Genomic DNA, 24,628 nt, shown 5'->3' on the forward strand with positions numbered 1-24,628 from the left:
GCCATGAGGATAAAGGTTTTAATCCCATCCCAACAAGCCCATGATCATCCAGATTAGATGTTGTGTTGTATGCACTGCAAGAAAGAGAGCTTGGGGCTGTTGAGATGGCTCAGAGGTTAAGGGCACCAACTGCTCCTCCAGAGGTCCTGAGTTCAATTCCCAGCAACCACATGGTGGCTCACAACCATTATGATGTGATCTGATGCCCTCTTCTGGCCTGCAGGTGTGCATGCAGGCAGAACACAGTATACATAATAAATAAATAAATAAATAAATAAATAAATAAATAAATAAATATTAAAAAAGAAAGAAAGAGAGCTTGGGGCTCTCTGTGCAAGCCACACCTTCACCCCACCACCTGGCCTCATAGTGCTAATAAGGACAAGTAGCCTGGGCTGGCAGAGGTCAGTGCAACACAGCACAGTGCCATCCCCAAAGGGCAGGGGGATGGGCTGTCACTCGGTCAGCCGCTTATGCCTCCACTGGGGTCTGCTACAAGTCAAGCGTGTTTGCCCCCGGCTTACAGCTCTGCAGCCCCTAGGCCTGGTCCCTTGGCACTCTGACCTCTGCTGTGTTCAGAGCCAGCCTAAACTGACTCAAGTTCTTTTTTGTTTCCTTTCACGGTGCACAACCCAGAAAGTCCTATGAGTTTGAAGACTTACTACAGTCTTCGTGTGAGAACAGCAGGGTGGACTGGTACGCACAGACCAAATTGGGACTCGCGCGCACTTTATCGGAGGAGAACGTTTACGAAGACATTCTAGGTAAGAGGTCAGAGGGTCTCAGGAGGGCCGTGAGTGTGAGTCTGTCCAAGACAAACGGAGGGTTCAAGTGAAGTTTCTGATTGGAACACGTGTGTGTGCACTCGAAGACAGAGGCACAGTCAATGCATGAGAAAGCGGCAGGTAGGCAGGCCAGAGGGTGGACCTCCGTGGGCTGAAGGAGCGAGGAACAGTGGGCACTGAGCCGCCGAGCGAGCTGGCAACAGGTGGTCCAAGAAAGGCAAAGCCTGCACCTCAAGATCAAGGATGGAGTCTTGTCTCTGCCACTTGTTAGTTTCGTGACTTCAGCTGGTGACGTAAGGGCTCAGGATTTGAGGTGGGTTTTTTTGGCTTTGGTTTGGTTTGGCTTGGTTTTTCAAGACAGGGTTTCTCTGTGTAGCCTTGGCTGTCCTGGAGGCGCTTTGTAGACCAGGCTGGCCTCGAACTCACAGCAGTCCTCCTGCCTCTGCCTCCCCAGTGCTGGGATTAAAAGCCTGTGCCACCACGCCCGGCTAGGATTTGAGTTCTTTGTCTGTCTGTTGATGATGGCTCCCAAGCAAGTTGCTAAAGGACTGGTGAAAATATAAAAGGCCTGTTTTCTAACAGGCCTCTTCTCCGTTATCAGCTATGGAATGACACTGTAGGCCAGCGTGTTGTTTCAAATAACACAAGAGTGTGACTCTGACAGGATAGCAAAGACTGGGCTAAATGAATGTCTGTAGTTGGAAGAATAACCTTGATGTAGCTCTTTTCTTTTTTTAACTAATTTAATTTATTTTATGTATATGAGTGTTCTATCTGCATGTACACCTGCACACCAGAAGATGGCATCAGATCCCAGTATATATGGTTGTGTGCCACCATGTAGTTGCCGGAGCTTAAACTCAGGACCTCTTGGAAGAGCAGGCAGTGCTCTTAACTGCTGAGCCATCTCCCCAGCCCTTGACGTAGCTCTTAAGACTCCTCAGCTTTCACAGAGGACATAGATCCAAAGTTTGTTTCAATGTTCAGTAATCTTCAGGGAGGTGTGAACTCAGACCTGAGTCTGCGGTGGTGGTAGAGAAAGTGAGCTGGTATACCCGCGCAGTGCGGCTTGGAGACCGCAGGCCAGTGTCCCCGGCACCAGCTGTGTGACTTTGGCTGTCACTGTGACCCATTACAAAGCCACCAACTCCAGCAGTTCTGGAGGTGCTTGGAGAAGTCGGGGTGCTGGACATGTTGTGGTCTCATATGAAGAACCGAAGGAGACACTTGTACTCTGGATCTTTCAAGTCACTTAGGAGCTGCTCCCCCAGAGAATCCAGGAGAGCTGCTTTGCCTACAGCTGACAAGAGTGAAAGAGAAGTACCAGGCTGCTGTAGAAGAAAATAATAGGGGGCTGAGAGACGGCTCAGAGGTTAAGAGTGCTGGCTGCTCCTCCAGGGGTCCTGAGTTCAATTCCCAGCAACCACAGATCAGAGCCTGGGACCCGCAAGTACCAGCAAAACTCCCGAGTCACTCCAGCCAGACCACCTTAGGTTTTGTGTTGACTTTTAGAGCCAGAAGTGTCTTTCAATGATGGCCTTAGGCCTGGGCTGTCAGGCCTCCCTGAGCTTACCTCTGAGGCAGGGTCCAGGCCTGCAGAGCAGCAAGCCCTGAAACTGAGAGTGGAATTTACTTGATGCAGCTCCAAGTGGAATTATCCCTCAGTGAGAACCAGGATCTGCTACCGTGAGGAAGGAACGGCCTGCAAAACAACACACAGCCTCCAAGCACACCATGGCGTGAGAGATGGCACAGCAGTTAAAAGCACTGGCTGCAATTGCAGAGGACCTGGGTTCAGTTCCCAGTGCCCACTTAGAGGCACATAATCATCTGTAACTCTGATGCCAAGGCACTTGACACCCTCTCTGGGTGTTGTTGTTTGTGACAGGGTTTCTCTGTGTAGTCTTGGCTGTCTTGGACTTGCTTTGTAGACCAGGCTGGCCTTGAACTCACAGAGATCCACCTGCTTCTGCCTCCCAGAGTGCTGGGATTACAGGCATGTGCCACTGTGCCTGGCTAAAATAAATCTTTAAAAAAGAGAAAAGGCAGAGTTCGTTAGTTCCTGACATGTTTTGCTATTGATCACAGATCCACCAATGAAGGAAAATCCTTATGAGGATGTGGAGTTACACGGCCGCTGCCTGGGCAAGAAGTGTGTCTTGACTTTCCCTGGATCTCCCACCTCCTCCATCCCAGACACGTCCACCAAGGTACTAGGTCCGGCATGCTGGAGCTCCTCCTGTGCGTCTGTCTCATGGTTTCTGACTGGTCTCCAGGAACCAGCCCTCTCCACAGAGCGCCCTAGAACACCCCTGGGTGTGTAGATTAGGGCCGTCTCCTGACTCAGACACTACAAAGCAGTGCGTTCAAACTGCACAGCTTCTGACAGGTGTCCCGAGCCAGGTGTGGTGGACTGCACCTGCGGTCCCAACACCTGGAAGCCAGAGGCAGGAGAACGGCTGCTCAAATGTCAGGGCCAGCCTGCTCGACGCAGTGAGTTCCAGAGTAGCCTGACTAAGAAAGTGAAATCCTGACTATAAATAAACAAACAAGGAAATAGAAAAGGCTCCCTAATGAGATATGAGAAAGAAAGGCTTGGTGTAGTGTGCTACCATCTGTGTACATTTTTTTAGAAAGGTCTCTTTATTTGCTGCGTGGTGGTGCACGCCTTTATTCCCAGCCTCTGGGAGGCGAAGACGGGCAGACCTTTGTGAGAGGCTGAAGGGAGCCTGATCTGCACAGTGAATTCCAAGCATCCAGAACTACACAGTGAGACCCTGTCTTTAGGGGAAAAAAAATGGTACTTATTTATTTTTTTATGTATATATTTGAGTTTACGTGTATCACATGTGTGCAGGAGCCCTTGGAGGCCACAAGAGGGCGTGAGATCTGCTGAAACTGGAGTAATAGGTGGTTGTGAGTCATCGTGTGTGTGTGTGTGTGTGTGTGTGTGTGTGCGCGCGCTCTTTGTGTCTAGATGTGGTTGCCCCGGACAGCACCGTGCACTGACCAGTGCCCCTGACGTTACAGGCGGTTAGGGCCTGTGCAAGTCATCACTGGGGCCCACTGTCTTAAGCTCATTAACTCTGCTCCCACATCTGGGTGTCTGGTCTGTGCCCCCGCTCTGAGGAACAGCTGCAGCCATTGCCACTTCGTCTACTTAGCTCATCCGCTTTTCATTGAGCATCTGCCTCGTCTGGGCTACATATGGGACCTCAGAAGTACTTGAGGCAGCCCCTCTGTGTTGAACTCCCCCTACCTACCCACCTCAGAACGCCCTACGTCATCTTTGGGATGTTCGTTTAATTAACGCCTGTCTGGTCCCAATGGAAAGGGAGGGACGGTTGGACAGAGTCTCCTCAGAATGGAGCAGATGTGAAGGCAGAGCAGATGCTGTGGTCTGTGAACCCAAAACAGTGTTATATAACCGTACCTACTACATGCCACAACACGAAGAATGTAGCAACGACTTAGAAAGAGATCGCGTGTGGGTGGGTATGGAGTATGCTTGCATGTTCTCATGTATATGGGGTGTATTGCATGTGTGCACTGAACATGTGCGTGTGCAGGTCTAAATCTGACGCTGGGTGTCCTCAGCCACTCTCCACTTTTATTGAGTGAGCGAGAGTCTTACTGAATCTGCAACTTTGCTACTCTGCCTAGCCAGCTTGCCCAGGAAATCCCGACACAGCCTCCTGAGTGCTGGGCTTGCAGGTATATGATCACATCTGCCCAGCTGCTTGTGTCCGTGCTGGAGATCCAAACTGCAGTCCTCACACCTGCACGTGGAGCCATGTGCCGAGCCTCTGCTTGTGTGTTTTGAGATGGGGGTCTCACTCTGTAACCCTGGCTAGCCTCAAGCTGGAATTCTCCTGCACCAGCGTCCTGAGTGTGGTGATTATAGAGATGTGTGCTATCTACTACAACTGTCAAGGACTGATTTTTTAAAAAATATTTTACTTAATTTTTAATGTGCCTTGGTGTAGGGGTGTCAGATCTTTGAGTTAAAGACAGTTGCAAGCTGCCATGTGGGTGCTGGGAATTGAACCTGGGTCCTTTGGAAGAGAAGGCAGTGTCCTTAACAACTGAGCCATCTCTCCAGCCCCTCAAGGACTAATTTTTATGTCAGAGAAAGACATGCTAATCAAGGCAGTCCTTTTCATATATATGTACATATGAATATATGCATATATACAAATATATATATACACACACACATATATATATATATACATACACGAGTATACATACACACAAATATACACACCCATTTAGCCAAAATGGTCTCAGCTTCAGCCCGTGTCATCTCCCTCAGAGGAGATGCCAGGACCCATCACAGCCTCCCTGCAACAGCTCAAGAGGCCTGAACAGGGAAGTCAGACCTCAGGCCCAGAGGGTCCTTCAGACTTTACAGGTCTTCTGTGATGCCCGGTGAGTCCAGTGACACAGCTGCCGGAAGGAGGCGTGGTGAGATCGGTCACACTATGTGTGGTGTGTAAGGCGTCCCCATCAACAGTAGAATCTGCTGGATGACAGCCTGAGAAACACAGTGGCGTCCCTTTCATGTTACAGTCAGGGTTTGGCAAACTACTGCCGGTTGCTGATTTTTATGAGTGAAGGTGTATGAGATTTTAATGAATGAAGTCATATCACCCCACTTAGTCCTTCACACATTACGTATGGACTTGGCACGGTTAAGAAGCCGCAGCAGAGAGGGCATGGCCCACACTGCCACAGATACCATCTGGCTTTGAAGAAAAACTTTGCTGGTTTCTACTAAATATAAGACTCACACTTCGCTTTCCAACGCTTCAGCAAGCAGGCATCTTGTCTGTGGTACCATTTCTCCCAGTAGCCTCAGGTCCCTCGGAGCCCCAAGTAAATACTCCTGTTAGAATTTGCTTCTTTATACTGAGCCTTGGACTGTGCTAGATGCTTGAGAGGCTCATCCCAGTGTCCTGCTGCTGCTTTTATCAAACAAGAAGCTACCCAATGCTCACTCCTCCCCAGAGCTCCCTGGATGTTTAATTGTTGGGGTGCTCAGCCTGCACATAGCTTCTGCCAAGCTCCTCAGCATGCTCTCCAGAGTGGGGTACCCTAGTTTGGTTGTTTCCCTTCTCAGATCTCTTCGTGGGTCAGATCTGTAAGCAAACACTGGCCCAGTGTAAACGTGAGCAAAAGCCAAAAACTGCTGGTCGCCAGCAGTTACATAGGTTGCAGTGCCACGAAAGCATTGGGGCACTTCCTTGGGTTTCACTGCAGGTGGAATCAGGCTGCTAAGATGGCTGCTCTCTGTGCCAAGGCGATGAAGATGCCCACACTGGCCACAGCGGGTCAGTGCTCCAGTGTTGGAAGCTTCCTGGGCGGAGCAATTCCTTGTCCCTCTAGAGCCTGGATGGATCGGAAAAACCAACCACAGGGCAGATAGGAGTTTGGGTTCCTGGAAATTTTGAAAAAGAAAAGGGTCTAAAGGGTCTGCTACTTGGAACTGAGTAAGCCTAGGGTGTTCGGGAACAAAATAGGCCTATTCTGTGAGGGCTTAAGGTGCGGTAGACAGGGCTTTGTAAATGAGAAATGCTCATTCATTAAATAGAGTAAGGATAAGTTAGCTCAGAGGGAAATGCCTTAGATTAGCATACCACAATATAAATAACTGATGGATTAATGAATAAAATATGTTCAAAAGCAAACCAAGGCAATCCAGACAAAAATAGAATTCAAAGCCGGGCGTGGTGGCGCACGCCTTTAATCCCAGCACTCAGGAGGCAGAGGCAGGCAGATTGCTGTGAGTTCGAGGCCAGCCTGGTCTACAAAGTGAGTCCAGGACAGCCAAGGCTACACAGAGAAACCCTGTCTTGAAAAACCAAAAAAATAAAATAAAATAAAATAAAATTCAATATTAAACATCTAACAAGGGATAGATTTTCTCTTTTCTAATGTTTTTCATGTATCTCTTTGTGTATGTGTGCTGTTGCATGTACCACAGCCAGCATGTGGAGGTCAGGACAGCCTGTTGAGTTGCTCCCTCCTTCTACCATGTGGGACCCATGGGTCAGTCTCAGGGCTCCCTACCTGCTGAGCCATCTCACCCCAGGAGATAGGCTCTCTAGGTAAAGAAGGAGGAAGTTAAAGGGCTAGAGAGAAGGCGCCGTGGATAAGCAATACTAACTGCTCTTGCAGAGGACTGGAGTTTTCCCAGTACCCATTTCAGGCTGCTCTCAGTGGCCCGTAATTCCAGCTCCAAAGGAATACGATGTCTCTGGTCTCTGCAAGCATGTGTGTAGACCAGGCTGGTCTCAAACTCAGAACTCACGGATCTGCCTACCTCTCCCTCCCAAGTACTGGGATTAAAGGCATGCACCGCCGCCGCCACCACCCAGCTGAGAACACATTTTAAGATTGCCAGAAAAACAAGAGGGTCCTCAAAGGAAAATAGCATTACGTCAACAACATACAGAGAGTCAGAACTACTGAGTAGCAGGCACTCTTCCAGACACTTTATGTCTTTAAAACACACAGAAATCAGCATGCTACGCCTTGCTTTTTTACACTGAGAAGCATAGAGCTGATGGACCAGCAAGGTAGCTCAGTGGCTAAAAGCACTTGCCGCACAAGCCTCATGTGCCTCATGGGAGTTCCACAAACTAGGTAGGCTTAGTCCTGCAAGTCCCAGGCCGTGTATCTTTTGTTAAGCTTCGTCTATACAGCCAAAGAGTGGAGGCAGGTGGCTTCCCACGTATCTGAAGAGAGGTTGAATTAGATTTACATCCTTTGTCCCCTAAGTTTCCCACATCTGGATGGTAACACAGCATAGTCAACATAGTTAGCACAGCAAACCCCAGGTGCCCGGGGGACCTGCCCAGCCCGCTCACTTCCCTGCCGTGGCACTGAGATCGCCCACCCCGGCCCCTTTGTGTAGACTTACGCCTGTCTCCTTTCTCGCACAGCAGTCCTTGCCCAAGTCGGCGTTTTTCCGGCAAAATTCAGAGAGAAGAAACTTCAAACTGCTGGACACACGGAAGCTGAGTCGGGATGGAACTGGGTCCCCTCAGAGAACCAGCCCCCCCTCTACACCCAGCAGCCCGGATGACACTTTCTTTAACCTCGGAGACCTGCAGAATGGCAGAAAGAAGAAAAAGATCCCTAGGGTAATACATACTTTGGATTTTGAGGTCCGGGATGCCCCCCTCTTCTCTGTAGAGGAGGTTGAGGAGAGAGAGTGTGAGGTCCTCTGCTTTCTTTGTCACCGTGGGACAGGTGGACACAGTGAAGGCAGCAGACTGGGATGTGTGGCCGTGTGTGTGTGTGTGTGTGTGTGTGTGTGTGTGTGTGACAGACAGACCGGCAGACTTTGGACATGAGTTTCACACTTGCTAGGGAAGCACTCTACAACTCTTTTGCTAAGCTACTCAGTGGCTGGCTTACGAACAGGAGCTAGAGAGAGCTGGTCCAGATGGGAAGAACAGCATAGAAACTAACACACACACACACACACACACACACACACACACACGGACCTCTGCTGTTCTTATTCTATCCAATATGTTAAAAAAAAAAGTTCAGCCTCTTTTAAACATTTAATTTTTATGATTTTCGTGTATGGGTGTTTTGCTTGTATGTAATGCGCGCCTCGTGCATTCCTCGTGTCTGGAGGCCAGATGAGAGCATTAGCTCCTCTGGAACTGACGTCACAGCTGGTTATGAGCTGCCCTGTGGGTGCTGGGAAGTGAACATGGGTCCTCGGCAGGGGTAGCAGATGCTCTTGCCCACTGACCCATCTCTCTATCCCAGTCCCACGCTTTTATGCCACGTGTTTGCCTCAACTGTGCATGGTTGGTTTCCCTCTCCTTCCCCGACCCAAAGTTAACTTGAAGGCCGCCCTTGTGGACAGAAGAAGTGGGTGTGACCTCAGGGGCTCCGCTTGAAGGTGCCGGTCAGTAATGGGGCCTGTTGAGTGATTCCTCAGAGGAGCAACAGAGATGAAGGACATCCAAGGAGAAGTAAGAGTCTTCATCACCTGGAAGGTTAAACAAGAGACTTTTGAAATAACCTAAAACAACTCTCTGGATATCAGGTCCAGAGAGGCTGAAGAAATGGCCTGCTGGGACCCAGATGGAGAGAGGGCCAGAAAACTAAAGTGTAATAAAAATAAAGATTGAGTCTTTAGCTAGGTACAGTTGCTCATACTTATAGTCCAAACACTCAGGAGACTGAGGCAGGAGGATCAGTCAATTCAAGGACAGCCTGAGCTACAAAGTGAGTTCTGCCACACACACACACACCAAAGAAAGTAGTGTCAAGGGTAGTGCTAGCTGGTAGTGTACAAGCCCAGTGCTCCCAGTACCCTGGATTTATCCATCAGCACCCCCAAAAAATGATAAACTAATTTTAGTATGGAAATCTGAGGCACATGTGCCATGTACTCTTTAACAAGCCCCAGTCATCTGGCACAGCATATGAATCCACTCAGTAGCTCAGAGAGAGACACACAGGAAACCCCAAATCCTGTCTGTCCAACAGCAAGAGAGGCCTTGGCATTTGAAGCAGGTCTGCCCTCGCATAAGCAGCTGTCGTAAGCAATGACAGCCCACATGGCACGGAAGCTGCTGTGGGGTGAAGCAGGGGCCCCAACATGGGTGGTCTTAAGCCCTGGGATGTGCTACATTTCAGAGCACCCTGGTCACTTCCACGCCACACGTGTGCCACTGTATAAGCAGGGGACCAGTGAGGCTGGGAGCGAGGTTCCTCCACAGAGCTCCCCTTTGCACAGACAGGAGTAGGACTCAAAAGCCACTTTAAGTGTTGCTCTCCAATGCTGGGGGCTGGGCCCACCAAAGTGGCCATGCCTGGCAGTTACTTTTTCTGTCTTTTTCTTCTCTTGTTTCGTTTTGGGAGTAAATAGCTTTTTCCTAAGCCATGGGGGTCAACACAGTGTTACAGTATCATAGGGGGGCTGAGTGGCACTGTGCACTAAGGACCGCCCACCCACCCCCCAGTGTCTCAGCTGAGTGCTGCAGGAGTGTTTATAGCCTCGCTGCCCACGGGGCAGTGAGGACAACTTCCTTTAGTGTTTTGACAGTGTGGTTGACAAGAATGATGGGAAGACAGGTGTGCCCCCCCCCTTCCCTGGACGCTGTCATCCTAGGAAAGAGCAGTCGACCCAGACAGCCGTCTACAGCAGGGAGGGTCACTAACACTGGCTTTCCTTCTGGTATCTGACAGCTGGTATTGAGGATCAATGCCATTTATGAGGCCCGGAGAGGAAAGAAACGGGTGAAAAGGCTATCCCAGTCCACGGAGAGCAACTCAGGAAAAGGTAGATACCTCTGGGCCCCCCTGCTGGGCCTGTCCTCCTCTTCTTCCTCCTCTTCTTCCTCTTCCTCTTCCTCTTCCTCTTCCTCCTCTTCCTCCTCCTCCTCACTAGAATTTGAAAGCATCCTTCCTAGAGGGCGTGCCTTCTGTTGTTTCTTGTTGGTTCACTGAGGAGGAAGCAAGTGGCTGCTTCTTGTCTGCCCTTCTCTCTAAAGGGCCAAGAGCCAGCTCAGTGCACATGCTCTGCCTTCCTCTGCCTTGTCTTCCATCAAGTCAGCTGAGGGCTGCGTGTCACCTGGCTCTGGCAGCAGCCTTCCTGGATCAGCTGCAACAGAGGGCTCCTGCCTCTTGCTGTATAAAGACTGATAAAGGACCATCTTACCCACAGTCAGATCTGTTTGGTAATAGATTAAGTCGAGCCGAATTTGACTGACCCATTTCTGTAGTTGACAAAACACCTCCTCCGTCCTAGAAGGTTGGGGTCTGTTTCCTGCGCTGGAACTCACATCTGCCTCTTCCTTCCTTGTCTTTTTGGTCCAGTGACAGATGAGAACAGCGAGTCTGACAGCGATACTGAGGAGAAGCTGAAAGGTGAGGAGAGCGGGGTGCATGACTTTACCAGGAAGCTACACACATGGCTCCTTCCTCCCACTGAGGGACAGGCATAGCATGCTCAGGCTCAGCGGGCCAGGCATGAGTTTCAGGTGAGAGCAGAGGTGGGCCAGGCCAGGCAGAGATCTGATGGGACAATACTGCAGCCACCTGTTCCCAGGCCTCTGACGATGCCAGGCACTACACTTGATAGTTGGTGTGTGAGCTGCAAGCAGTCTTTTAAGAACTTAGAGCTTCTGGATCCTCACTTGCCGGATGAAGTTGGTAAAAAGAATTGGTACTTGTGGGCCTGACAGTGATCTAGGTCCAAGATTGAATGAATTTTTCTGACATTTTTCAGACCCCCTGAGAGAACAGAGAGGGCAGCCCTGGGTGCTGAGTGAGGTGACAAGACTGGTCCACTTAATGACCCCACTTCACTCCCCTCTGTCACTGTCTACTGCCTGGACCACGCCCAGAACAAGCGAGTGCATTCCCACTGCAGAGAGCTGGCTGGGGCAGAGGTGGGAGGGAGTTCCCGAGGTAGCCGGGTCTCTGTCGTCATGTTACACAGGATGTTTACAAAGCTCTCAGCTCTAAAATCTCCACGCTCTGGCTTTTGTCACATCACACAAACTGAAAGACGATGGAAGTGAGTGGTGGGAAAAGATACAAGTCCCCACCCTAAAAGACAGATAGAGGTGAAATGTGGTGGCACTTCCGACTCCATAGCCACAAAGCCCTGGCCAGTCCTGATGCCGGGTCCTGTGCCCTGCTTAGCCGCCAGGCCTGTAAGCAAATGGTGTCCTTCCCACCAGTTTGGCAAGAGGCCCAAAGAAAGAGTTTTCTACTAATCTGTTAGACATGGAAAGATTCAGGGGATTAGTACACATACTGAAGCTAGGAATTGCAAACTCTGTTGAGCCCTGAGCAGTTCCACATTGGCAAATGAGTCATGTTGGGCCTATGGCTTCTGTGTCTCTGCAGCTCACAGCCAGCGCCTGGTCAATGTGAAGTCACGCCTGAAGCAGGCCCCTCGGTACTCGTCGCTTGACCGGGACCTCATTGAGTACCAAGAGAGGCAGCTCTTCGAGTACTTTGTGGTCGTGTCTCTGCACAAGAAGCAGGCAGGGGCTGCCTATGTGCCAGAGCTCACCCAGCAGTTTCCTCTGAAGGTAGGGGAGACGGGTCCCTTTGGGCTGCCGGGGCGCTACCACAATTCTGGCCATCAGCTTGGATTCAGGGCGAAGAGGCAGTTTGGGGAAGGCTTAAGGTCTAGAACCTTCCAAGTGAGCCCCCAAGGAGTGTCTGCCACATGAAAAACTAGTACTGGATAGCCAGGCGTGGTGGCGCATGCCTTTAATCCCAGCACTTATGGAGGCAGAGGCAGATGAATCTCTGTGAGTTCGAGGCCAGCCTGGTCTACAATGCAAGTCCAGGACAGCCAAGGCTACACAGAGAAACCCTGTCTCGAAAAACCAGAAAACAAAACAAAAAAACCACAGGCCAAAAAAAGACAGCAAAAATACTCCTAGTTGTGGTGGCACATTGTCTTAGGATGTAGAGGCAGAGGCAGGTAGATCTTCGTATGTTTGAAGCCAGCCTGGTCTACATAGAGAGTTCCAGGCCAGTCAGGGCTACATAGTGAGACCCTGTCTCGAAAAACAAAACCAGGTGGCGCACGCCTTTAATCCCAGTACTCTGAGTTTTAGGACGGCCTAGTCTAAGGGTGAGTTTCAGGATAGCATGAGCTATGCAGAGAAACCCCATCTGGAAAAACAAACAAGCTGGAGGCTGGGGAGATGGTTCAGAGGTTAAGAGCACTGTCTGTTCTACCAAAGGTCATGAGTTCAATTCCCAGCAACCACATGGTGGCTCACAACCATCTGTAATGAGATCTGGTGCCCTCTTCTGGTGTGCAGGCAGACATGCAGGCAGAACATTGTATACATAGTAAATAAATAAATCTTTAAAACAAACAAACATCATCTTCTAGGGTCTGGGTCCATAGCTTAGTTGTTAGAGTGCTAGCATTGCATGAAGCCCTGAGTTTGATCCCCAATCCCACATAAATTGGGCAGGATGGTGCATACTGGTAATCTCAGCATTTGGAAGGTAGAGAAAAAAGATCAGACGTTCAAGGGCACATAGTAAGTTTTCAAGGCAGGCCTGGGATACATGAGACCCTATTTCAAAACAAGCAACAACAAAACAAAACAAAACCTTTCTACCTTTCTGTGGTCACAGCTCTGAATTCTTTGTCACTCCTAGTCTCCTTATCCAGCCAAGACCCCCCACTCCCAGCATGTCTCAGCATTTCCCCCTTAAGCTACACATCTCCTAAGTGGCATCATCACATTTATGTCTGTGCTAAATCGTCTTGGAATGCACTCTTTCTGTATGTGTTTGGGGGGGGAGGGAAGCCCTGCTGTATTGTGGCTTACGCCACGATAATATCATGGCACCTAAATAAAGGGCACTTGATAAAGCCTATGAAGGTAATCTCAGGCCTTTTTTTTTTATTAAGGAGTCTACTGTATTCCAGTTCAGCCGAACCAGAATTTACATTCAAATATTCTAGCTATCTTCTGTTTGGTCCCAAGTGATTATAAGGCTAGATAAAATGGGTTTCCTGCCCTTTAGGAAGGCATACCAGAAGTACGCTAAAAGAGCACACGTGTGCACAAGAGCTGCCCTGAGGTGGGATAAGACAGTCATCATCCAGACCAGGGCTCCAGAGAAAGGGGAGGGGGCAGAGCTCACCTTGGTTCATGCTGCGCATCTGTGGCAGTCACCTCATGCAAGACCCTACCAAGGCCTGGATGCCCTCTGTCTGCCCGCTGAGTCCTTTCCTAGCCAGCCTTCCATCATTGTGGGCTAGCACAGTGGTACATGGACTTAGCCATGGGCACACGTCCTCCATGCAGGCACCTACTTCTCTTCCTCCGATTGCCACACCTTTAAGGAACGCTCTCAGAAAAGCCCCACTGCATGGATGTCTGGACCTTGAGGTATTGTGTGATGCATCTATGTGAGATAAGCTTATACTCACAGCCCAGTTGAGAGCCCCAGTCGGCACCACGGCACGGAAGGACTGTCTTCATCAGTCGTTCTGCGTTGCCCTGAGGGCCCAGCACATTACTGTGCACATGGTAACACTTAGTTAAAAAAAAAAACACTTAGAAAAAAAAAACCATCCATGATCTCCACAAGCCCTCCAAGGCTTGTGGAGCTGTGTTTTTTAGCACGTTGTTGTTTTTGCTTCTAGTCTTTCCTCATACTTACTGTATTTCCTCTATTGTCGTTCTGCAGTTAGCTACGGTTTTTGTATCATGTTCCAAGCACAGCCTGGTAAGCATATTATTTTAAAACGTGTCTAATACAAATCCTAAGGCACGGGCTAGAGAGATGGCTCAGAGGTTAAGAGCACTGGCTGCTCTTCCGAAGGTCCTGAGTTCAATTCCCAGCAACCACATGGTGGTTCACAGCCACCTATAATGGGATAGGATGCCCTCATCTGGCCTGCAGGTATACATGCAGGCAGAATATTGTGTAAATAATAAATAAGATAAAATAAAATAAACACATTTTTGAAGTTCCCGAATGCCCCAGTATATAGGGAATCCTTTGTTTAACTGGCCGTTCTCTGTTGGAAATGTATCTCGCTCCTGATATTTCTTAATTTAAATTTGTTTTGTTGTTGTTTTTGGAGACAGGGTTTCTCTGTGTAGCCTTGGCTATCCTGAAACTCACTCTGTAGACCAGGCTGGTCTTAAACTCACAGAGATCTCTCTGCCTCTGCCTCTCTAGTGCTGGGGTTTAAGGTGTGTACACCATATCCAGACTTTTTATAAGCTTTTGGAAAATGGGTTTTAAGCTGGGTGATGGTGGCGCATGCCTTTAATCCCAGCACTCAGAAGGCAGAGGCAGGCAGATCACTGTGAGTTCGAGGCCAGCCTGGTCTACAAAGTGAGTCCAGACAGCCAAGACTACACAGAGAGACCCTGTATTGGGGGGAAAAGGGGGGCGGATTATCCATCATTCCAGTGGTCCCTTACTTAAAATCAGCAGTCTTTTCACACCAATAATATTCCATTAAGCCAGGTGTGATTTGCCTACCCCATAATCCTAGCACTTGAGATGGAGACAAAAGAATCTTTGTGAGTTTGAAGCCAGCCTGGACTACATACTGAGACCCTGTCTCAAAAAAGCAAGAGCCTGGAGAGATGGCTCAGTGGTTAAGAGGACTTACTCCTCTAGAGCCTTTTCGTCCAGGTCTTAACACCCACACCAGGTGGCTCACAGCTGCCTGAGACTCCAGCCCCATGGGATGCAATGCCCTCTGGCCCCCAAGGCCATCTGTGGTCCACACCGCTCACACAGGTGCACACACATACACATGAAAGTAAATAAATAAATAATGAGGATGAAAGCAAAACAAAAACCCAACTATAAAATGAAAACAGATTCCTGTTGATACTCAAAATAAGCACACTCTTGTTCATTTCTTTTGTTTGTTTTTATTTGTTTTGACATAGAGTCAGGCCATCCTTGAATTCACTATGTAGCTAAGTGGTTGAGATTACATTTTTTGTTTGTTTGTTTGTTTGTTTTTTGTTTTTCGAGACTGAGTCTCTTTGTGTAGCTTTGGCTGTCCTAGACTCTCTTTGTAGACTAGGCTGGCCTCGAACTCACAGCAATTCGCCTGCCTCTGCCTCCCGATTGCTGGAATCAAAGGCATGCACCACCACGCCCAGCTGAGATTACATGTTTATACGATGAGACCCAGTCTTCGTGACATTAAATCTTGTTCTTGGTTGATTGGTTGGCTTGGTTCTTTGTTTTGTTTTGTTTTTGGTGGTTTTTGACACAGGGTTCTTCTGTCCAGTCTTTGCTGTCCTCCTGGACTCTCTTTGTAGACCAGGCTGGCCTTGAACTCACAGAGATCCACCTGCTTCTGCCTCCCAGAGTGCTGGGATTACAGACATGTGCCACTGTACCCAGCTAAAATATTTATTTCATGTGCATTGTGGTTTGCATGTGTGTCTGTGTGAGAGTGCCAGATCCCTTGGAACTGGAGTTACAGACAGTTGTGAGCTGCCATGTGGGTGCTGGGGGTTGAACCCTGGTCCATCTGGAAGAGCAGACAGTGCTCTTAACCCCTGAGTCATCTCTCCAGCCCCTAAGTAAACTAAGTCAGACTTCAATTCATCCTCATCCTTCCTGTCTGTACTGCCTGGCATTTCACCCTGAGTGCTGGAGGCCGAGAGACCAGTTGGCGTGATCATTTTCCACCCCGCTCTAAACCCGTCACTTAGCATCACAGGGCTTGCTTCCTTCTGTTTGAAATGAGAGGGTGGCCCTCATGGTGTCCAGGCTTCCTTTCAGTTCCATGCTCACTGGTCCTGTGGAGCCAGGCGGTTTCACTGTACTGCGTGACGGTGAGTGAGTATTCTCACAGTAGTAGAGGTCAGGAGAGCTGACGCGCAGCGCTGCCTCTCAGGTCCGCAAGCCTCCTTTGGAAGTGACGTTTCCTTACTGACCAGGAGCATGTATGCTAGGATGTTAATTCTCTGAAGCACGAGATCGTCTGTCTCCTGGGTGCCCTCTCAGACTACGCTCAGATTGTCTCAGGGGAAACGGCCACAGACAGGCTTCAGACCCTCTGCTGTCCTTCTCTCTGCAGTTAGAAAAGTCATTCAAGTTCATGAGAGAGGCTGAGGACCAGCTGAAAGCCATCCCCCAGTTCTGCTTCCCTGATGCCAAGGACTGGGCTCCTGTCCAGGAGTTTACCAGGTAAGAGTTTCTGGCACTCACTGGGCATCCGGAGTTGCAGAGTTGCATGGGCTTGTGAGGAGGTCATAGATAACCCAGCCTGGAACTCAGGAGTTAAGCGATCCTGATGGGCGCCAGCCGAGAGATTTCCCCTGTGGGTTTTTAAAACTTCCCTGAGACAAAAGGTTCCTCCTAAGTGGGCGTCTATGAAGCCTCCATTCGGTCTGGAGGTCTGTGTGTTTCATAAACCTCCCGGATATAATCTTAATCTGGGAAAAGTTAGGGAAGCAGGCTGTCGTCCGGCCTCGCCCACGCAGGGCTCGGAAAGCATTCCAATGGCCTCTCCAGCCGGTGCTCGGGTTGGGATCTGCTCCTGGTTCTGCTTTTAGAGCCTGGTGTTAGCCATCAGCGTTCGCCCAGGTCATTAGGCTCAAAATTTGAGTGCTTGAGGGAGGCCGAGGCCTGTGGAGTTGCCCTGTAGTCTGAGAGGCAAGCCTCAGGGTAGCCGTGTAAGAATGCTGCTGTGAGAGAACCACACCGCTGCCAGTCCTGAGAAAGGTCCAGGCCTGTTCTCCCCTCAGCTGCTCCCTCCTGAGTCACACCCTCACCTTCCAGTCGCGGAGAGGACCAGCCGTCCATCTTTAGCCTCTGCAGTCACAGGGGCGCTAACAGCTGTGTCTACCCTAGGATGCCTCAGGTGACACAATTATGGGACAGCTCAGGGTAGAAACCCCTCACTTCTTCTCAGGACATTGTCACTCTGCCTTCTTGACATTGATTTGGGCAGCCAGCATGGGGTTCTGAGCAGCCTCTCCAGCCCTCCCGTCCTTGCGGCCACTTCGCTGCTCCGCTGGAGTGGTGTGCCTTTTGGTTTGTCATGTTTTGTAACCTGTTTGTGTTTCCACAACCACAGTGAAACATTCTCGTTTGTCTTAACTGGAGAAGACGGGAGCAGACGGTTCGGTTACTGCCGAAGACTGCTGGTGAGTACCCTTTGCCTTTCGCTCAGCCAGGGATGCCCAGAGAGCCAGCCCCTCGAGACTCGGATGTCACCTGTGCTGCTGGAGAAGGGAGCAGGTGGTGGCGGGTTAACCAAGGGAGTTACGACCACAGATAAGAAGGCCCGGCACAGTGGTGCACGCCTTTAATTCCAGCACTTAGGGAGGCAGAGGCAGGTGGATCTTTGTGAGTTCAAGGCCAGCCTGGTCTACAAAGTGAGTCCAGGACAGCCAAGGCCACACAGAGAAACCCTGTTTAAAAAAAAAAAAAAAAGAATTTCCCTTTTGCAGCATTTACCTTTAAAGTCAGAACCTGGGCCTGCAGAACCAGCCTGGGGCCTTAGAGAACTTGTTGTTTTTGCAAAGAACCTGGATTTGGTTCCCAGAATGCACTTGGTGGCTCACAGCCATCCACAACTCCAACTCCAGAGTATTCAACTCCCTATTGGAAAGAGAAAGCTCTGCAAGGTGTCCTCTGATGCAGCATGTGTGCGAGGCATGCATATATACATACATACATACATACATACATACATACATACATACGTAAATCAATGAATGAATGTAATGAGGTTTTTTTTTAGGTTTATTTATTTGTTTATTATGTATACAGTGTTTTGCCCGCATGTACACCTGCATGCCATAAGAGGGCACCAGATCTCATTATAGATGGTTGTGAGCCACCATGTGGTTGCTGGGAATTGCACTCAGGACCTTTGGAAGAGGAGCCAGTGCTCTTAACCTCTGAGCCACCTCTGCAGCCCTAATGGGTGTTTTTAAAAATGAAAATGTATAGAGTATTCCAACAGACTCATGAATGGTAAAATGGGGTGATACTGAGTGCTCGCCTTGCTGATATATGATAGCCCCAGGGTATTGGGGTTCCTTCCTTCCCTGCCACTGACACTCAGATGTCCTCTTCTTTCTCTCCTGAAAAGCCGGGAGGCAAAGGGAAGAGGCTTCCTGAAGTTTATTGCATTGTGAGCCGCCTGGGATGCTTCAACCTCTTTTCAAAGGTGAGAACTTGCCCAGAGAGTGGGTGGGAGAGCAAAGGTGGGACCAGAAGCAACTCTCATCTCCTGCTGATTTTCATTGTGTTCTTTTGCTCACTGTTTCTTGCCTCTCTCCCCACTGGTTACTTATTTCTCTTTTCATTGGTTCAAAACATAAGTTGGTGAAGGGTGTGGCCATCGTGGCTCACTCCTGTAAGAACTGGTATCCTCAAGGAGAGACAGACAGGAAGGAAGGAGGGGTGGGTGGGTCAGACCTTATCATGCACAAAGCCCAGGAACAGAAAATGTACCCTGAGCCAGAGGACCAGCCCCTCAAGGACTCAGATGTCACCTGTGCTGCTGGAGAAGGAGCAGGGGGTGGCAGGTTAACCAGGAGGTTAAGACCACAAGTAAGGGGCCTGGAGAGATGGCTCAGAGGTTAAGAGCACTGACTGCTCTTCCAGAGATTCTGAGTTCAAGTCCCAGCAACCACATGGTGCCTCACAACCACCTATAAAGCGATCTGATGCTCTCTTCTGGCATGCAGGTAAAGAACTATATACAAATAAATAAGTAAATAAATAAATAAATCTTTAAAAAGGGGGTGGGGGGGGCGGGCGTGGTGGCACATGCCTGTAATCCCAGCACTCAGGGAGGCAGAGGCAGGCGGATCTCCAGTTTGAGGCCAGCCTGGTCTACAAAGCAAGCCCAGGACAGCCAAGGCTACACAGAGAAACCCTGACTCAGAAAAACAAAACAACAACAAAAAAAATTACATGGATTAGCTCAGTAAATCACATATCAAAGGAGCAAGAGACATATGGCTTCCCCTTTTAATAAGTAGTGTGACCTACAAAGTCAGGAGGTAAAAGGACACAGAGGATAAGAACTGCAGGCCTGCCCCCTGAGTGTTCGGGGAAGTGTTACATATTTGTATCAATTCCTTGACATTTCATACATGTACAGGTTCTGGTTTGTTTTGGTTTTTTGGGGTCTTTTCTTATCATGTTCATTGCCCCCCTCCCCCCAACTCCTCCCGAGACCCCCCCCCCCACCCTACTACCAGCTTCCTGTACTCTTGGGTGTTGTTTGCTTATTTATGGTAGCATCTCACTGTGTAGCCCTGGCTAATCTCAAACTCCCTGTGTAGACCAGGCTAGACTCAAAGTCACAGAGTTTTGTCTGCCTCTGCCTCCCAGTTGCTTTGATTAAAGGCATATGTCACAATACTGGCTCTGTTTGTTTGTTGTTGAATGTTTGCCATGTATGTCTACCATGTGCATGCAGTACCCATGGAGGCCAGAAGAGGGCGTCAGGTTCTTTGGACCTGGAGTTAAAGATAGTTGTGAGCCAGACCATGTGGGTGCTGAGAATCAAGCTCAAGTTTTCCAAGAGCAGTCAGTGTTCTTAACCACTGAGCCACCTCTCCAGCCCCATTGGTTTTTTAAGTAACTACTGTGTTGGGTTTGCCTCATCCATATGTATATGTGCTCATGAGTGTGGTGCTGAGCCATGTGCCCCTCCCCCACCTCTGCCACCCTTCAGGTCGTCACGTAGCCTGGAGGCCAGGTTACAGGTTAAAAATTCTCCCTCCTTATAAGGTCATGTCCAGCAAGCACCTAGAATTCCTCTTCCTGCAAATAAGACATTCCCAGTGCCCAGGCCCCAGCCAATGATGTACACTCATCCCAAAAACCTCTACCCACTCCCCAAAGGTTTAAACAAACTGTACCCCCCAATTAAACAAGCTGTCTCACTGACTCTCTCCTGAGAAGTTACCAGTAGCTCAGCATGAACTTTGACCCTGCACCGCACTCACCTGAGCAGCTAAGCTTCGCTCAACCCAGAAGCCATCACCTGTGTTGTTGTTGTTGTTTTGAGTTTGTTTTTTAGTTTTTTGTTCTTTTCTTTCTTTCTTTCTTTTTTTCTTTTCTTTTTTTTTTTTTTTTTTGAGACAGGGTTTCTCTATGTAGCCTTGGCTATCCTGGACTCACTTTGTAGACCAGGCTGGTCTCAAACTCACAGTGATCCACCTGCCTTTGCCTCCTGAGTGTTTGGATGAAAGTTGTGTGTCACCATGCAGCCCCCTAATTCTTGAGTCACTGTGGCAGGCCCACTGTTTAAGAACTGCTCACACTGGGGCCTCCTGACCTCAGAATAGCTGAGCCACTCTTCTTACTCCTGTAGATCTTGGATGAGGTGGAAAAGAGAAGAGGCATCTCCCCTGCTCTGGTGCAGCCCCTCATGAGGAGCGTCATGGAAGCCCCCTTCCCAGCTCTGGGCAAAACAGTCACCGTCAAGAACTTCCTGCCAGGCTCAGGGACTGAGGTAAGCTGTGAGACTCACCTCCTCCGCCAGGAGGTGGCCCGGCCAGCCGATCCCTGTGGCTGGAGAGGCTGTGTCTCAGCAGAGCATCCAGTTCAGTGGTGTCCACCCTCGACCTCTCCTCATCACCACACTCTCAGTCCAGTCAGCCTATCTGCCTAGCCCAGGCTTGGCTCCAGGAAGCAACACACAAGAGCCATGCTGTTCAGCATATAGCTTTCTGGAGATATGCACTGTTCATCCTTGGCTTCTTTTCGTGGCCCGTAGTCAGTCTTCAGTAGTACCTAGATCTAGTCACATTTTGGATCTCCATCACTTTATAACTTCAAGACTTGAAATGTTCTTCTCAGTGAAGACCATCTTGGGTACCACTTAGTATTGACCCTAGGCTTCAAAGCCTGCTATTTACTTGGACAGACCCTGGGACCTGATGAGGAAGTTGGTTTTATCTTTTTTTTTTTTTCAAGACAGGGTCTCTCTGTGTAGCCTTGGCTGTCCTGGACTTGCTTTGTAGACTAGGCTGGCCTCAAACTCAGAGCGATCCACCTGCCTCTGCCTCCGGAGTGCTGGGATGAAAGGCGTGTGCTGCCACTGCCCAGCGGTTTCATCTTTCTTTCTTTTTTTTTTTTTTTTTTTTTTTTTTTTTTGGTTTTTCGAGACAGGGTTTCTTTGTGTAGCCTTGGCTGTCCTGGACTCACTTTGTAGACCAGGCTGGCCTCGAACTCACAGCGATCCACCTGCCTCTGCCTCCCGAGTGCTGGGATTAAAGGCGCGCACCACCACGCCCGGCCTTCATCTTTCTTTTTATACCATATAACCCTGTCGACAGCAGAACACTGGTCTCTCTCTTTTGACCTTGACTCTCTGCTGTAAACCAGTTGCTTCTAGGCTCAGAGGAGTTGAGGGGGCATCAGGGACATACCAGATCAACCCAGTTTGCCAGCACTGACCAGTTGTTGGGACCATAAAACCACACATTACAAGTGTAGTAGCCTGGCCGTGGGGTTGTAGCTGGAGGTTAGGAGTGAGGGAGCCCGGGGAGAGAAGTCAGTGGGTGCTGTGAGAGAAGGAAAAGCTGCTCTCCGCTCACGGCGCTGTGCTGAAGTCTGCTCTTTACAGAGGAACTTAGAAATTCACACAGGTAACTTGGGATGAAGCCAGGATCCCATCAGGAAGTAAGGGATAAGACGGTAAGCACAGCGAGCTTTAAAACCAGGAAAATGAGTGACTGGAAGTGTGAGGCACAGTGGTGCACACAAGTGATCCCAGCCCCTGGAAGGTAGAGGCCGGAGGATCGAGAGTTCAAGGCCATGGGGCTAGAGAGATGGCTCAGTGGTTTAAGTGCACTGGCTCCTCTTCCAGAGGATCAGGGTTCAAGTCCCAGCAGCCACATGGTGGCTCACAACCATCTGTAACTCTAGTACCAGAGGATCTGATGGCCTTTGTGGGTACTGCGGGCACACGGTGCACATACATGGAGCCAAAAGACCCATACACATAGACGATTTACATATTTTATATATAAATATACTATTAATATTATATATAACTATACTATATAAATATGTATGTATATTTTCTTTTTAAATTTTTTTTAAACACCAGCTGCTCAAGCCAATGACTTAAGTTTGATCTCTGGAGTCCATGATGGGAAGGGGAGAACTGACTCCTGAAAGTTGTTCTCTGACCATACATGTACGTGCCTTGGCACATGTGTACCTACACGCATACACACGTTACATACAGACATGATAGTGAGTGAGTGATGAATTAATTAATTAATTAATTAATTCGAGGCCAGCCTGAGCTACGTAGAAAAATCTGAAGCCAGCCTGGGCTATATGTATAGGCCTGGGATTTTCTTCCAGCCGAAACAGGCCTTCAGAAGACAGAATTTATACTCTGAGGCTAAGTCAGCGTAAAGCATCCAGGGGCCACCCAGATACCCTCTCCCAGGAGGAGCCTCCGAACACGGCCGAGGGCCTTGGACCCCGCCACCCGTTTCCCTCGCCTCCTTTGTCCAAACTCTCCCCAGCTGAGTACAAGGGGCTGGCTTCTCTGACGTCCTTCCTTCCCCACTCGCTTTTGTTTTCCTTCTTTTCCTTTTCCTTTCCCGGGCTAGTGGGTCCCCTCTGCCAAGGCCCCCCCAGGGCCCCCAGGGAGGCCTGCTGCGTAGCCACCTTCATAGCTGCCACTGTTCCCTGGCAGGTGATTGAGCTGTGCCGCCCGCTGGACTCCCGGCTGGAGCACGTGGACTTTGAGTCTCTGTTCTCCTCCCTCAGCGTCCGACACTTGGTCAGTGTTTTTGCCTCCCTGCTTCTGGAAAGGAGGGTCATCTTCATCGCAGACAAACTCAGGTACCAAGCTCTGCCTCATCCGGTAATGTGTGTCTTAGACTCCCAAGGGTGTAGAGATTGGCTTTCTGGGAACCAAAGGTGACCTGGAGGCCTGTGAGGCTCACTCTGGCGTAAAGCGAGGCAGGGCTGCATGCAGCACGTGCTTTTCCGTGTGCTTCACTGTGAACCAGGCACTCCCTTGTATGTGAAGGAAACTGGGGTGAGAGATATGTGGACCTGCCCTCCAGAATTCCCATTCTCTTGGGACCAGGAAGTAAGCAGACCACACAGCACTGGTGTTGGGAGGGCTTGTTAGAGGCAGTGAGCTCAGGGTGACAAGGCACTCATCTCCAGGGCGGGACAGACTGACCTAGCGCTAAGATGAAGAGCGTGTTGCAGGCAGAAGGAGCCGTCCGTATGAAGGCCAGGAGTCAGGGGAGACTGAACATGGCGCCTTCAGAGCCAGTGAGGCAGCTCCCTGATTGGAGTGAAGGACGAGGTTGGTCAGACAGAGGGCAAGCTTAGGGAAAGACCATAAGACTAGACTTCCCCAAGAAACCCTTTCCTGTTTGTTAGTAAACTAAACCACACAAATCTCACACACACACACACACACACACACACACACACACACACACACACACACACACACCCCACCTGCCCCGTAGGATGCCATCCACACATCCCAGTGAATATATTCTCTGATTCAAACAAGCCACATCACAAATCAATGAAGATCCAGAAGGAAATAAGAATTTGGATTGATCCTGAACTTGTAGCAAAGGCAACATCCCTTGCATGTTTCCTCATCTTGGGCCTTTAATTCCAGCGCTCTGGAGGCAGAGGCACGCAGACCTCTGTGAGTTCAGGGCACGTGGGCCACTTAGGAAGACCTTATCTCAAAAACAAAACAAATAAAAAAAACCACTGCCAGGCTCAGCAGATAAAGGAGCCTGCTGCCAGACCAGACAACCTGACTTCAGTGTCCAGGACCCGTGTGGTACAAGGAGAGAGAGCCAAGTCCTGCAAAGTTGTTCTCTGAGTTCCCTGCACATGCGCACACACGCATGCACGCACACAGGCAGGTATGCACACTCGTGCAATAAATGTGTGCAAACAAAAATTACTCCCCCCCCCCAAAAAATACTGACCTGGGGTTTGTTAGGCCCCACAGGAACATGTGTGATGGCTGCCATTCTAGAAAAGACTCCCAGGAAGGGGGCCACCAACTAGCCAAAATAGTGGAGACCACCTGAGAAGCCCGCTGGGAAAAAGACATGCCAGAAACTGACAAGAAAAGCAGGAGAACTGTCTGTGGTTTGGAGAGGAAATGCGACTCTGAGCTTCAGAGAACAAAAGGGGGGGAGGGATGGAGAAAGGGGACAGGAGAATGAGAAAGAAGGACAGCATGTCTGACATGGAATCATCATCAGTGGGGGCAGGGCTCGGCATCCCGCCCTGTCCTCCACTGCAGCCATCTGCTACCTCTATGGTGCTCCTCTTTGGAGCGTGGC

The 24,628-nt window shown here is 49.6% G+C and overlaps 1 protein-coding gene across 5 annotated transcripts in view; it reads left to right on the forward strand.

The window, feature by feature from the left end:
- The window catches only part of DENND2A (DENN domain containing 2A), a 91,776-nt gene that overhangs the window by 51,370 nt on the left and 15,778 nt on the right, over window positions 1–24,628 (forward strand). For 4 of the 5 annotated variants that reach the window (XM_084785213.1, XM_084785211.1, XM_084785214.1 and 1 more), the window contains exons 4-14: window positions 637–764; window positions 2,874–2,995; window positions 7,733–7,933; window positions 10,008–10,101; window positions 10,638–10,688; window positions 11,676–11,863; window positions 16,375–16,484; window positions 17,377–17,446; window positions 18,400–18,477; window positions 20,641–20,781; window positions 22,987–23,135. In XM_084785213.1, coding sequence (XP_084641339.1) covers window positions 637–764; window positions 2,874–2,995; window positions 7,733–7,933; window positions 10,008–10,101; window positions 10,638–10,688; window positions 11,676–11,863; window positions 16,375–16,484; window positions 17,377–17,446; window positions 18,400–18,477; window positions 20,641–20,781; window positions 22,987–23,135 — 1,332 coding nt within the window. The remainder of the gene's footprint in view (window positions 1–636; window positions 765–2,873; window positions 2,996–7,732; window positions 7,934–10,007; window positions 10,102–10,637; window positions 10,689–11,675; window positions 11,864–16,374; window positions 16,485–17,376; window positions 17,447–18,399; window positions 18,478–20,640; window positions 20,782–22,986; window positions 23,136–24,628) is intronic. The other variant, XM_084785215.1, reaches the window with a different exon arrangement.

Source organism: Acomys minous, assembly GCF_964271855.1.
Source record: "Acomys minous genome assembly, chromosome: 6".
In the NCBI taxonomy this organism is placed as follows: Eukaryota; Metazoa; Chordata; class Mammalia; order Rodentia; family Muridae; genus Acomys; species Acomys minous.